Raw genomic sequence first — 14,327 nt, 5'->3', positions numbered from 1 at the left:
CTCCTTCGAAGCTCATCGAAATAAGATCCTAGGTCTCCTCAAAGACCCCAATCAGAACCCTATTGATAGACTGGCTTCGATCGTTGCGGGTCTCAAGGCATGTTTCGGGATCGCCATCTCCGACGGTCGAATCGTGCGTGGTGGTACCGGCAATGAACATCTAGAGATCACTCTTAGAAACCTCGATCGGTTTCTTGCACAAGCAAAGTACGACCCTAGCGTCTCGCAGAATATCTTACAAAAATGGCAAGATGTCCTGCTCCGCCACTTAGAAAGCCAGTCGCAAAAATACCAGTACGCCTCGCTGTATGCACGGCTGACAACCGAATGGCTGTCTGCAAAGCAAGAGAATGTCTCTGGCAAAGCTGATGATGATGTTGAAATGGCCGAGTTTGAGCAGGTTTCCAGTAGCAACAGACTGGGAGCACGTGAGGCGTGGGAAAAATCGGTGTTTGAGACCACCCATGTTGATGTGGACGCTATTCAGCAACTGCTAAAAGACTTATTCGAAGAAACCCCTCATGGTACGAAAAACTTGCCAAATGCCTTGGAAGCCCTGCGTGTACGAGTAAGAGACTTTGAAACCAAGCTGCTGTCACCAGGTGTCTTTGACTCGGCCAATCTAAAACCGACCATCGAAAGCCTTCTATCATCTGACTTACTCGATGACGACAAGAAAGGTGTTCTTAAAGATTTCCTGAATAATCCTATTACTTTGAAGGAAATCTCTGATGTCCTTGACCGGCGTCTTAAGTTAATGCAAGATTGGACATGGGGCAATGAGGTTATCATCGAAGAGCGCCGCCAGGTAAATGGCTCATTTAGAATGTTCATGCAGGAGGACTTGTTACAGGCAATCTTCCTTCAGCATATTGGCCTCAGATGGTCAGTATTTTGGAAAGACTCGCTGAGGAAATTCAAGGAGTCGGAGGGTGTTTGGAAATCGCCTATCACTACGGTAGAAACAATAGACAGGAATCGACGCGAATACTTTCTAGACCATGTGCAAAGTCATAACAGTGTGGTCAACATGAAAGAAGGGACTTATGAGGAAGGTTATTTCCTGTATAATCTTCTTGACTCCCTGAGCCAAGAAATATCAGGTGAGGAAGGAGAAGAAGAAGCAGAGCTACCTCGGGCGAGTGCGCAGAATTTTCAAACTGCGCCAGCGATGCAAATGCCGCTGATGCGGCAACAACAGATGCGGCAACAACAAGCGCCAACGTACCACCGTACCAAACAGACCGCGCGAAAGGCTAAACGATCCCGGAACCTCCTTGATTATGATGGTGAAAGTGATGACGACGACCACCCCACTAAACAAAAGAAGTCACCAATGGCTACAAAGCAGAAGCTACTGCATCTCCTATCTACAGACATACTTGTCAAAACTCGTCTTCAAGGAGGTCTCTCGTGCTTTCGCACCCAGGTTGATAACCTTTTTGCATCCCTTCCGCATGCAACAATTCAAACCATTTTATCCTACTTTGGGGTTTCACAAAGGTGGATTGGATTCTTCAGTCGCTTTCTTGCTGCCCCTCTGAAGTTCAAGGATGACCCCGAATCATTGGCACCTCGGAAGCGACAAACCGGAACACCTGGATCGCATGTGCTAAGTGAGGTATTTTCCGAGCTTGTTCTGTTTTGCCTTGATTTTCAAATCAATCAATCTACCGGTGGCCATATCTTATGGAGGCTCGGAGATGATCTCTGGTTCTGGGCTGAAGATCACGCTATGTGTGTCAAGTCATGGTCAACGGTGGTGAACTTTACCAAGTTAATGGGTCTTGACCTCGACGTGCCCCGAACAGGATCGGCACGCATGCGTCAAGATCCCGGAAATAAATCTGGCATCATCTCCGTACCTCCAAATGATCTGCCAAACGGAGAAATACGATGGGGTATGCTGCACTTGAATTCAAGTACTGGGCGATTTGAGATAGACCAAGAAATGGTCGACGACCACATATCCGAGCTTAGCCGGCAGCTAAAAGGAAAACAAAGCAGTGTCTTTGCTTGGATCCAAGCCTGGAACAGCTTCGCAGCAACCTTTTTTACTTCTAACTTTGGAAAGCCCGCTAACTGCTTTGGTCGTCTTCATGTCGATAATATGCTCTCGACCCACGAGCGGATTCAACGCAAACTTTTCTCGTCATCCACTGATGGAGGTACAACAGGGCAAGCCTCCTCGCATGGTAGCGTGATCGAGTATCTCAAATCTACTATCGCCGAACGCTTCGGTGTTGAGAATATCCCAGACGGCTATTTCTACTTTCCAACCGAGCTTGGAGGACTCGAAGTGCGCAATCCATTCATTGGCTTAATGCAGATCAGGGACTCGTTTTCTAGTGATCCGCACAAAGTCCTCGAGGAGTTCGAATATATGGAGCGTGAATCCTACAAAGCAGCCAAATCCGCGTTTGAAAATGGCCGAGCTCGAATGTCTGTGTCCCACCCGGGGTTTCGTCCCGAAGATGGGGATAAGTTCTTCTCCTTCGATGAATACATCAAACACAGAGAGACGTTGCCTCACTATAACGAAAAGATGCGTCTGGGGAACGTATATATGACGTTGCTAAAAGAACCTGCGCAGGAAGCGGTTGAAAGCGCCAGTTCTGGCGAAGTCCGGACAGCTTTGAGCATGTTGGACGCTGATTCCAAATTGATTTTGCAAAATTGGACCAGTATGGAGCCTTACTGGAAATGGGTTGCTCAATTGTATGGGCCAGAGATGATTGACAATTTCGGAGGCTTCCGAATCGTGGACGCCGGGCTGTTGCCTATTGGGATGGTGAGTCTGTTTCGTAGTGGACGCGTGAAATGGGAGGACTGAATGGGATACCGCTCTTGGTTGTGGAAGGGTCAATTCTGGGAGACGAATACAAACGATAGGTTTCATCTATAGTAGTGGCTGTCCAACTAGGATGTATACATGACAGCATGATTCAGAATTAATTTTTTTTGTCTTCAACAAGATTAATGATAATGTGTCGGTGCGTATAGTGGTCACGTGATTATCTACCTGAACGTTGACTCTGGAGAAAAAATGTTTGTAGTGTAGGTAGCCTTGCTTCTTCATATTTTAATAGAGAAATTATAATCCCTATCGATCTGTTGAATACTGAAAGCCTATGAAACCATGTTGGCGCCCAAGACACATAGCGGCAGTTTGCTATTGGCGGTCAGCGTTGCCGGCTCAACGGTAAGACGTAAACAGTGCCAGCAAACACCTCAACGTCATCACACACCCTTTTGTACACCGTTGCGTTGTGTGTATGCTTTCTTCTACAAGAAATTCAATTTAAGATCGTTCCTGACTTGAATAGAGCACCCCGGCTCTCAAAAGGTAGCTCTGGTCCGCTTTCGAATTACCGACAACTCCATTGCGAGGCGCATTCCACGCCGAGCTCACATTGTTTTGGCGGGTGGGGAAAGACAGCTGGTTGAGAAGATGGCGGAAGCTTCAGCAATGGAGGAACGAAGTCAACATCTTGTCTACAATGCGGAGCTTTCAACAACATTTGCGACTTCTATAATACCCCTAGATGTACAGGACACTGCGGAGAACACAAGCTACGATCCCTCGTTGAATCACCCACTTACTCACGACGAAGGTTCGGAGTCCTCATCCTCATCACGCCGCCATTCTGTAAACGAACAGATGCTTGATGATGACCTCGAGGATGACCGGCTAGAGGGCACAAAGTCTGCGTCTAGCCGGTCATCGCTCTCCTCCATTCCTGACTCAGTTGTAGTTCACACCAAACATAAACCTATCGATAACACTCATAGCCCACACGGGGCCCGTAACAGCGACTACGAATACAACGCGTTCGATAGCTCTTTACACCAAAAGATTCGCGACCGCAATTCCCCTTTCAGACACGCAAGCTCCGTTCGAGCAATGCAGATGTATACGGAAGATGAGGATGAGGAGTATATGTCTCCATCAAGGCGACGAGGAGCGGGCTACCGGGGATCATCGGCATCAATGCTACGGTCTCCTGGATCCCCACTTGCAAGACGACATGGCTACCATTCAGCCGGCGCAACGCCCAAGAAAGCGTCCATCAGAACGGAAAACCCACTCGTTTTGTTACACTGCACGATCCTGCCTCCTACGGTCGTCCTTGCTCCGGGGTTAGGTCTTCCGAATCGAAGAATCCTCGAAAGAGTACTTCCTCCACAGTTCTGGCGACGATGGAAAACGCTGGAGGAGAAAATCGGTGCATCAGGTCTACTGCGTGACCGTGGAGTTCTCCTTCAGCATCCACAGGAGGATTACGGGCTTCTGGAAGAAAGGCTTTTGGAAAGTTTGGAGCTCCAGCGTCCCAGACTCGAAAATGGTCATTTTATCAGCAATAACGGCAGCGGAGAGTCGGGCAATGAGAGCAATAACGAAGATGATGAGAGCCGTCACTCGTCTGCCAAATCTCGCGAGCCATCATGCCCTGATTGCGGATGCTTTGCCGGAAGACATAACAACGAGAAAAAATGGGAGGTCAGATTTTATGCGGCTAATGGTCTAATGAAAGAAGGTGCATGGACAGCTGCCTGGAAGGAAATTGAGCGCGTTGACGTGCAAGTCAGCCTTTGGCTACCTTATGAGGTGAAGATAGAGTTCGAGAGGCAGATTTTAGAAGAAGCAGCGGCTCTTACGGTAGATGACCATATTAAGAAGGAGACGCAATCTATCCTAAGCGATAAAAGCTGTCTCTCACAGGAGGAGATTGATGGTTTGGATTATGCTACTCAGCAAGATAGAGAGGTGCCAGAACCGCACACAGTGCCTTACGATCATTCAGAAAAGCAGCGTTCTGAGCCGATCATTTCCAAGACACAGAGAGCAAAGGGGCGAGAACCAGATCTCCACACCCTTCTGATTAACTATATTCGCATTTTAGCAAGCGATCGCAGAAATATTGTTACCGTCACAAGTGTTCTTCTCACTTTTTGGGTACTTATTTACAGCATCCAACCCAAAAATAACCCATTCACATCCGACACAGTCAGATTCGGTGATTTTCCAGCAGTTAGTACTCAGGTGTATCATACGAGTTCTGCTTGCATCCTGACTGAAGTACCAACAGAAATCGCTGTTGTCGAAACTGAAGAGCGTATGGAAGGGCCTAGTGCGATTCAACGAGTGGCTCAAGACGTGAATACTGAACAGATCCTCGATAGAGCGGCGACCTTTACGGCCTCTAGTGCGTATAATACGGAAGAGTATATTGTACATGTTCAAGGGCCAATTGAGGCGGTGGGCGAAGCCAAATCAATCGACCGCTCTACACCGATACAGCCGGATGTGGTCGATAAGGCTGAACCAGATACAGAATCACCTGCCACAGATTTTCAAAGCCTAAAGCATGCCCCGTCTGGTCGAACTGAAGTCAATGATTATATCGAATCTGACTTCCATAGCGAGCTCAACAACGACCCTGCCGTCTTTAGTAGGCATGAAATTAACCTGGAGGAAGTAGCCTGACTTTCTGCCTTCACTCTATAGAGGTTTTTTAATGACTGATATGATATCTTGACCTGGGTTTTATTTATCTAAAACCCAATGAACTTGTTGATATTTGCTGTTTTCATATATTGGAGGACTGAGCATCATCGATATCGAAGCATTAGCGTTAGTGTTAGCGTTACGTAGTTAGGAATATGAGCAATGCAACATTGAAATTTACATTATTTGAATATTATAATCCCAGCATCAATTATCCCTTGCTTTCTCTTTGATATCATCTTACACATTTACGGAAAAGAAAAACCAGGATCCATGACTGCATAGGAAATTAACCGCACTCATCTCCGCTCGCTACTCAATTAATAGCGAAAGCACTCAGTAGGAGTAAATGTCACTATTACTGTATTGAGATCCAAATTAGTAAAATAATCCACCAATGGATAATTAAATCAAGGGAAACTCACAAATGCTTCTCAAACCTATCTCGCCCGGCGGCTTTGGCATTAACCCAGACACTTACGCTCATCCCCGACACCGGAAAAACACCGTAGCCTTTGGAGTCAATAGTAACGTGGGTCTGGATAACATGACTTGCCGTAGGGTACAACTCCAGCACATCCGTCCATTTTTCTTTTGCATGTTTTTTCCCGACAAACATCTTCTTCTTTGTCCGCGGTCCATTGCTCAAAACACAGGCCATACCCCAGGGATGGCGTGCGTTGCCATATCGTACAAACCCAATACAGTTCTTGCGTGAGAAATAGTCGCGTTGCTCACCATAGGCGTATAATTTCCTCGCCAGTGTCAGGGCGGGGAGGCGGCCGTTGCAGGAAGGAGGCTCAGGTGGACTCCTTTTGCCGCCAGCGGTGATACCATACAGATCCCCGTAAAAAATACAGGGCTGGCCTTGTTTCCGGAGAAGGATTAGAGCGTAGGCAATAGGTTTGAAGAATGGGGCTACTGGGGCCTGGTTTCTATATTTCAGCCTGCGAAAAATTGAAGATAGGGTCCAGTCTTACCTCTAGAGCTTGAGATGGTTGCTGGATATCGGTATTAGCGACTGGATGCTGACGAAAATATTTTGTCACTTACAGTATCGTGATTCATTACAAATGTCTATTAAGCTCGAGTAAACAAAATATTCATCATAGAAGTTTGGATGTTGATGTAAACTTACAACTGCGTGCTCAGGCTTGTAGTCAACCAAAGTTTTGTCAAAAATCAGACGCAGATCTGCACCCCGCGTTTGTGATATATCAGATAATCGATTGCATAGTGGTGCATCAAACAAATGGACTTTATAATCTACTTGTTCCATGTACTTCTTCAACTCCTGGATCTTTCCTGACCAAAATTCGCTAACGATAAACCAATCTTTCCCGACTGTCTGCCGTATACGATCGACGAGGGTCTTTTGGAATCCGGACGAATAATGCTTTACCGCATCCAATCTCATACCACTGAGTGGTAGTTGGTTACCAATCCATTCTACCCAGTCCAAGATATCTTGTCTCACTTCTGGGTTCGAATGATCCAGGTTGGCGAACATAAGGTAGTCGTAGTTTCCATTTTCCGTGCTGACATCCTTTGCCCAATCTTTTCCTGGGGCAAATATTTTATAGATGGCTTTCTTCTTGTCAAGAGAATTGTAGTCGATAGCATTGAAGTGCTGCCAGTGGTATTTCATACGACTATATTTTTCACCTCGGCCGGGGAAGTCAAATCCTACCCAGGCATTGATTTCTTGGGGCTTTGTCAGGTCAATGTTGCGATCTGATACCGAAATGTCAGGTTTATTAATTCTTTCTGTGGTTCGCCGACTAAACAGATTGGACTCAAACCTTCAGGCTCCACCGTCACCGCCAGACACTTCTCAGAATGATCTGCACCGGCCTTGTGATTCAAAACCGCATCCCAAAGTATTCCCATATCAAGTACTTGCGCCATCTTTGCTAGACCTATCAAGTCTTCTTTGGTACCCCATTTGGTGGCCACGCTTCCCTTCTGATCAAATTCACCGAGGTCGAAGAGATCGTAGATATCATAACCATTACCCGATGGATTCATAGCTTTACATCCTGGTGGTAATAGAAGATTGTCGATGCCGATTTCTTTGAGATCACGTAGTGCTAATTGGAGGCGTTGCCAATGTCGGCCGTCGTGTGGTACATACCATTCAAAGGCCTCCATCATGAGGAAATTCTCTTCTGAGGAATGCCATGACGGTAGTTCTTCGATATTTCTGGCTTCATCTATGTTTGCGGTGAGCTTTGGTGCGGAAAATGAAACGAACGGACGAGTCTTATGCAAACCTTCTATCTCCTTCCACGGCTCTTGTTCTCTCTGTCTCGAGAAGCACGAGAAAAGGAAATTCATATCAAATTGCATTTCGGGCCTAATGCCTCGACAGGGCGTCGATGAATTTTTTCGTAAATTCAATTCGATAATTAAACAGCGAGGCAGAGTATTTATTTGTCGCCGCTGGCTAGGGGTGTGTCGTCACCGTAGCTCTCCCCTTGCCGAATATCGAACAGGGCAGCCGCTAGCTATCGAACGCGCCATACAGCGTCGTTTCCTGGCTCCCCGTGCACCCCTTGTTCAATTATTGGTTGTTTTATTCAATTTTCTTTTAGCAAACATGTCAGGGGCATCGTAATAGTAAACAAATAAAAATAGATTTGTGGTGTTGCCGTCGAACTAAGGTTAAACATGCTCCGGTGTGTATCCCTTGGTCTCATGTGGGGCATGTATAACTTCAAATTCCGCCCATTCAGGAAATATGTTTATCTTTGCTTGCTTCCTAGACACCTTGCCGAAATTTGTGAGCCAAACTTACAATCTTTTTTTAAAGGAAAATCTTCCAACAATAAGTCCCACAGCTAATTATACCCTCGGCTTCACTCAACTTTTGCTCGGTTTGATTATTGAGTGAACCTGATATAGAGGGTTTGTTTGCATGCTATTAAACAGCTTGCATCAGTTGTAGTAAAGAATTGACCAGGGCTCAAAATATTACTAGATGGGGAACCGACTAGTCGACCTGACAATCTATCGGTTTTTTTGCGCAACGCAACCACCAGGTAAGCAAAAGTAGTAGTAGTCTGCTGTTAAAAGCAGAATTCTTGCGATTTTCCCCTAATTTCCCTCATGGCGCTCTATGTCCTTATCGTTGAATGCTTATTGATGATTTTATTTGAAGAAATTTAGATATATATAGTGGTTCTAGGCATAATTCACTATTGTTGACTCAAACGACATTATGATTTTCAGACTATATGGTTTCGGCGTACCTTCGTAGCCATCCTTAGAAGATGCAACGGGTGAATCCGGTTTTTATTTCTTTCGGATGGAAAGTGTTAAACTCAATATGCTGGATGTCCGATCCTCCTAATAAATCAAGCAATGGGACATCTATTCACATAAGCGATAGTTAGTTAAAAATCATTTTTATACTAGAAATACCATTATCTCAACTTGATCTACATTACATGAAATCGTCAACTTATCGATATGCTACCCTAGGTGTTGGTTTTTCTGTTTCTATCTATCGAATTTGCAACTCGTTAGACTCAAATGGATACCAGTGATGGAGATATTTCGGGATTATGTATTTCAACTTCTCTTTAATTATTCAATTAGCGGACATCTTACAAAACTTCTGTGATCTCATGATACTGCGATAAAAGCGATTGTTTTTTGACCTTTTGAAAAGCTCAGAATGTATATATTGGTAATTATTTGATTGTTTAAATCTTAAGCGTTCGATTATCAATATACCAAAATCTCTTGGGTAAACAGATAATCCAACACCAAGCTTGTGGGATTGCGCATGATTTTCCAGAATGCCCTGACTACTTCGCTTACTAAAATCCACGCCTCCACCAGTAAAGTCTCACGGACGCATGTGGGCCAATAAAAATGAAATCACCGTCATGATGCTACATGGGGGCGTCGCATGGGGCCACCAATCCCGCATGGCTGAAACGTCAAAAGAAATAGTTGACGCAGTCACCCACTGGCGAAAACTGTCTCGACTTCGCTCAATTTCCATTATTTGACGTGAAGTTAGAAGGACCCAAGTACGTAATAAAGCTATAAGTAAAAATTATTTGTTACTCGCTAGATGTATTAAAATTGAATTACGTACTCAGAGTCTGATGCTGACGACTCAATGAATCAGCAATCAATGAAGATTGGTTTTTAGCCTGCTGCTTCCCATATTCCCTTTAGGGAAACTCGTCCAGGTCATAGAGCATAAAAGTAGCAAGGAAGGCATTGGGCTATACTTTATCTCTGGAAGTTGTGGGCTATAGTACTAATTGTAGCGCGACTGACAGTCGATGTTACATGCATACTTTTCCCTTTGAGGTATAATTTGGGATTCGCAAGACTAGTGGGTATCATAGACTGGGTCAGCAATAGGAACATGCCCAGGTAAGATCTAGTAGTAATCCGGAGCAGGCGTTTCATGATCAGCAGTATAATATCCTCCTTCGACCCAGGGGGCCTACGATGCTTGTTTTCTACTCCTAGTCAAGCATAGAAACTTTCATTTTCGATTGGCATAAGTCATTCCTTTTTTGTAAATTCATTCATACATTCATTTTCAACGACTCAAAAAGTCGCGTCCTTCATTTTAAGTACGAAACTACACACTCTTTACCCAGAACCGAAAATGAAGGGTCAAATTGCCGCAGCAGCTGGTCTGCTCTTCACTGCCGCCAAAGCACAGAGCTCCATCTACAGTGGAACTGGATTTGGTACATACTACTACGACCTCGAGCAGACCGATGCTTGCAGCACAGATTTCTCAGTCGCAAACACCGGCCAGGTCGAGTGCAGTCTTACTCAAGTCTACACTTTAGAAAATGTCAACTCCGAGTACCTCGTGGCCATGAACCATACCGAACTTATCAGTGATATGGGCAAGTATTGCGGCAAAAAGGTTATCGTCTCTGTCAATGGCGTTGCATCAGACTTGCCTCTTTTCATCGGTGATGGATGCGAGCGTTGTGCCACTGGCCCATCCGATGGGACATGGAACCCGACTGGCGCCCCTGGCTTAGACTTCAGTTACACCGTGGCAGACAAATTATCAAACCTCGCATGCAATGACGGTCATATCGATATTACTTGGGAAGTCGTTGACGAGACCCTCTACACTTTCGACTACAACGGTTCAGGAACCCCTCAGGGTCCAGCTAGTGGTGGTGCCACTGGCACTGCTACCAGCACTACTGCTACTGCTACTGCTACTCCGTCTCCATCGGGATCCTCTAAGCCCACAAGTACCCTTATAACAACAACCAAACCAGCCAGTGCCTCTGCAACACCAACTACTGGCTCATCTTGCACCAGCAACTCCTGGCAATGCAACAGTGACGCAAGTGCTCTCGAGCAATGTGTTAACAGCAGCTGGACAACTGTTGAGACTTGCTCGTCCGGAACCTCTTGCAAGGGAGGCTCCAACCCTTACTGTGCCTAGTCAATAAGCGGATGACCTGTTTCTAGTATAAACTCTGTTGTCGAACCCCTGCTATGATGCTTTTGTATAACTTGTCTTCCAGCGTCTATCGCTAAATTACAATGTGACTGTTCATGTATATATTTCCAAATTCAAAATTGCTTCAGCTTGACTACCATGCCTATGCTCCGGGTCTTCCAATCCTTCAACTACTGTAAAGTATAGTGGTATCAACCTCATATAGCTGCTTCCCACATCTTTTGGGGATTGTGATAGATCTCAACGCCGAACCACGAGACCAAAATTTAGAACGTGTTAGATATAAGGAAGTTTTGAAACTTATTTTAAAATAAGTTTTAATGACAAATATAGCCTATTCATAGTCATAGCGTTATGACGAAGGGACGCAGCCAAAGCCAGCGCGCAGCGACTATCCTAATCAGGCAAGCTCACCCTAATTTAGCCCATTGTTTTCAGCGAGCACATTTCGTGGCGAGTTGGATATGTTAAAAATTCGAACTTGTTTTTTTATAAAATGGAATATGGTGATTTACTCTGCCAATTGTCATTGTCAGCGCATTTAACCCGGAACATTACACTGCAGAAGCCTACCCCTAAGTTCACGTCACTGAATAAACCTTTGCTCTTCATCTATGATTGTATAGCCCTAAAAGCGTTACATATGTATCATTCGAAGTAACCAGTTTATTGTTTGACTCCGGAACGACGTGTATCAACTGCCTATCTTGTCTGCTTGCACGATATCGCTGTTCGGGCCACTCTCGGCTACCGAACGACCGATAAAACCGGTTAATATCCTGCATGTCGTTGTGTGACTCAGGCAAACCCGCACTTACACCTACTTTAAATGCCCAAAACATATTGTCTTGACGCGAATAGTGGATTACTCTAAATAACCTATTCCTATAAACCATTGGTGCATAATGGCGAACACCGACAATCACGTTATTATCGTAGGAGCTGGTTCGTCGAATGTACCCCGGAATGTGGTATTGTTGGCAGCTAATTCTGGCCCTGGTATTAGGGGCTACCGGCCTTTTGATTGCACAGGGATTGAAAAAGGTATCCTCAGTTGATATGATAAAGACATTTCTATCACTTAATGAACACCATACAAGGCAGGAATTCGAGCTACTGTGTACGAGCGGTACACGCGTGAGGAATATGAAGAGCGATCTGGAGATTGGACTGTGGCCCTGCACTGGTCGATCCCATATATAGAAGCTTGTCTTCCACCAGAGCTTTTCGCAAAGCTTAAATCCGCCGAGACAAATCGCTGGGAAGAGCATGATCCGCATGTGGCGAATAACATCCCTCTTGTCAATGGGCGCACGGGCGAGATTATGGCCAAAATGCCTATGCCCAGCGCAAGGCGGGTTGTGAGAGGCAAACTCCGAGATCTACTCAAGACAGAAATCGATATTCAGTATGGCTCGACATTGACGGATATTCAAATTGATCATCCCGAAACCAAGAACAGTGTTACTGCCCTATTTAATGGAGGAGATGTAGTTGCCAAGGGAAACATGCTTATTGGAGCAGATGGAGGTTGGTTTTAGGACCGCTTTTAACGAAGTCTATATTCGAAGTGCTAATTTTGCCGATTTTGCCTCCAGCGAGAAGTCCAACCCGGAGTTTCCTCGTCGACCAAGATACCGGAAAGCTAGACACTGCTAAGGTTATGATATTGGTGAGCAAACAGATATATATTTTTCCCATCTTTTATGCTTATACGTACATTTCAGAATGCATTTCCTAAGTTTACCAGAGAACAAGCGCTCTTTATCCGTCAAAAAAGCCATCCTATTGCACTGGTATAGTCACTTTCTAACATAATGTTGGGAAATGTCATAACGAGGACACATACTTAGTAATTTTTAGCTCAGCCCACATCCCTACCAAAAGACATTACTATTTGCAACAAGTACGTTGAATAAAAGGCTGAGTTTCTTTAATTCTTTGATGGACCTTTTTGACTTCTCTAGTGGTCGATGTTGTAGACCCAGAAAAGCCAGAGACTTGGGTTTTTCAGTTCTCACTGTCTATTTACACCGATGAGGTTCCACCCACCGATGAGAAAGAAAGAAGACATCTTTTTAAAGCTTATCTTTCCACTTACTGTGAGCCATATAGGTCCGTGTCCCAATGGCTAGTGGATGATATAAAAGTTAGCGGGGACAAGGTATGAGTGAGGGATGAATTTTGTTTTGTAAATGCTGATTTTTCGTCTAGTTCCATTATTGGGGAAATATAACGCCTTGGAACAACCATGGTGGAAAGATAAGCATTGCAGGGGATGCAGCCCATCCAATGCTTCCATGTAAGTTCTTCATATCCTGCAATTAATAATCGCGAACAATAGAATTGAAAGGATTACTAGTCCGTGCTCAAGGTCTCAATAACGCAATGGAGGATGCCAAACTCTATGTGGACGCCATCAAGACTTTCGTATATGACGGCAAGGATCTGAAATCTTGCATTGATGACTATGACAAGTCGAGTTACTCGCGTGGAAAACTGGACATTAATCTGTCTGTTGATCAGATGCATGCATATGGAGATTGGGATGCAGTCATGAACGGGCCCCTACTGCGAGGAGGGGGTTACGGGAAAAGCCATTAGACTGATAATAGATATGTGAGCTAAGGTTGAACAACATTTGAAACTGCACTCAACAAGTAAAGTGAAACCTGCTACTTTTTTGGAGTAGATTTCAGTGTTAAAGCCAAAACTAAACACTGAGGACTTTCATACCTAAAAGCTAGGTAAGGTCGTAGAAATTGAATAAAGAATAATAATAAACCTAAACACCAATCCACGGGCTATTCTATCTATGTCTGGTCATTTGAGTGCTCGGCCCGCCATTCCTTTGATCACAAGTCAGGGATCTACCAGTGATCTACGCAGAATTTACAACGCACCATCTCGTCCTGCAATGACATTTGTAATGCAGCAGACCGACAGCATACAGCGCTATAGATCAACCAATCCAGTCCGGCACTGGGAGAGGGCTCAACCCTGGCGCGAGCTCCAGCAAACCCCGCCGTCATCGGGCCAATAAATAAACCGCCCTCACAACGGCGGCCCAACTGCTCCACTTTTTCGGCTCTTTTTTTTTCCCACCAGTTTTTTCTTGTTCCACCCGGACTTCTTTGCGATGTGGCTTTCAAGGTACATGAGTCATCAGAATGAAGAATCATTCTGGGCTCCGCCTCCGCTATTACCTCGGAGTGCTCTTCAGCAGCTTGCAGGTGCATTAGCTTGGATTTCTGCCAATCCTCTTCGTGAGAAGACTTGAAATTTGGCCCAAATATGTCGAGATATCACAAGCCTTTGATCAATTGATGTTGTCCTTGTAGGCTTGGTCTAGCA

General features: G+C 45.0%; 4 protein-coding genes across 4 annotated transcripts; 3 read left to right on the top strand and 1 right to left on the bottom strand.

Moving 5' to 3' along the window:
• Positions 1–3,451: 3,451 nt before the first annotated feature.
• BGW36DRAFT_358426 (uncharacterized protein) lies at positions 3,452–5,488 on the top strand (the record flags this gene model as incomplete). Its single annotated transcript, XM_046213964.1, has 1 exon — positions 3,452–5,488. The coding sequence occupies one exon, from the start codon at positions 3,452–3,454 to the stop codon at positions 5,486–5,488; it is 2,037 nt and encodes a 678-aa protein (XP_046073380.1).
• A 442-nt stretch (positions 5,489–5,930) lies between these two features.
• BGW36DRAFT_295005 (putative alpha-amylase) lies at positions 5,931–7,846 on the bottom strand (the record flags this gene model as incomplete). Its single annotated transcript, XM_046211138.1, has 6 exons — positions 5,931–6,437; positions 6,490–6,510; positions 6,563–6,586; positions 6,648–7,243; positions 7,312–7,722; positions 7,783–7,846. 6 exons carry the CDS (start codon positions 7,844–7,846, stop codon positions 5,931–5,933), a joined length of 1,623 nt encoding a protein of 540 aa, XP_046073379.1.
• Positions 7,847–10,139: 2,293 nt separating this feature from the next.
• On the top strand, positions 10,140–10,646 carry BGW36DRAFT_318579 (uncharacterized protein; the record flags this gene model as incomplete). The annotated part of the gene is made up of 1 exon (XM_046212601.1): positions 10,140–10,646. A coding segment is annotated over exon 1 (501 nt), but the record flags the coding sequence as incomplete, so codon positions are not given.
• A 1,148-nt stretch (positions 10,647–11,794) lies between these two features.
• BGW36DRAFT_152598 (uncharacterized protein) lies at positions 11,795–13,710 on the top strand. Its single transcript, XM_046209521.1, has 9 exons — positions 11,795–11,918; positions 11,980–12,017; positions 12,074–12,503; positions 12,572–12,645; positions 12,701–12,769; positions 12,837–12,879; positions 12,941–13,137; positions 13,188–13,275; positions 13,336–13,710. Exons 1-9 carry the CDS (start codon positions 11,879–11,881, stop codon positions 13,575–13,577), a joined length of 1,221 nt encoding a protein of 406 aa, XP_046073377.1. The 5' UTR covers positions 11,795–11,878; the 3' UTR covers positions 13,578–13,710.
• The last annotated feature ends 617 nt before the right edge of the window (positions 13,711–14,327 follow it).

The sequence above is a fragment of the Talaromyces proteolyticus genome (genome assembly GCF_021365285.1).
Source record: "Talaromyces proteolyticus strain PMI_201 chromosome Unknown BGW36scaffold_5, whole genome shotgun sequence".
Taxonomy (NCBI): Eukaryota; Fungi; Ascomycota; class Eurotiomycetes; order Eurotiales; family Trichocomaceae; genus Talaromyces; species Talaromyces proteolyticus.
Note: the sequence above shows the minus strand (reverse complement) of the source record. Positions and strands in the feature narration are given on the sequence as shown.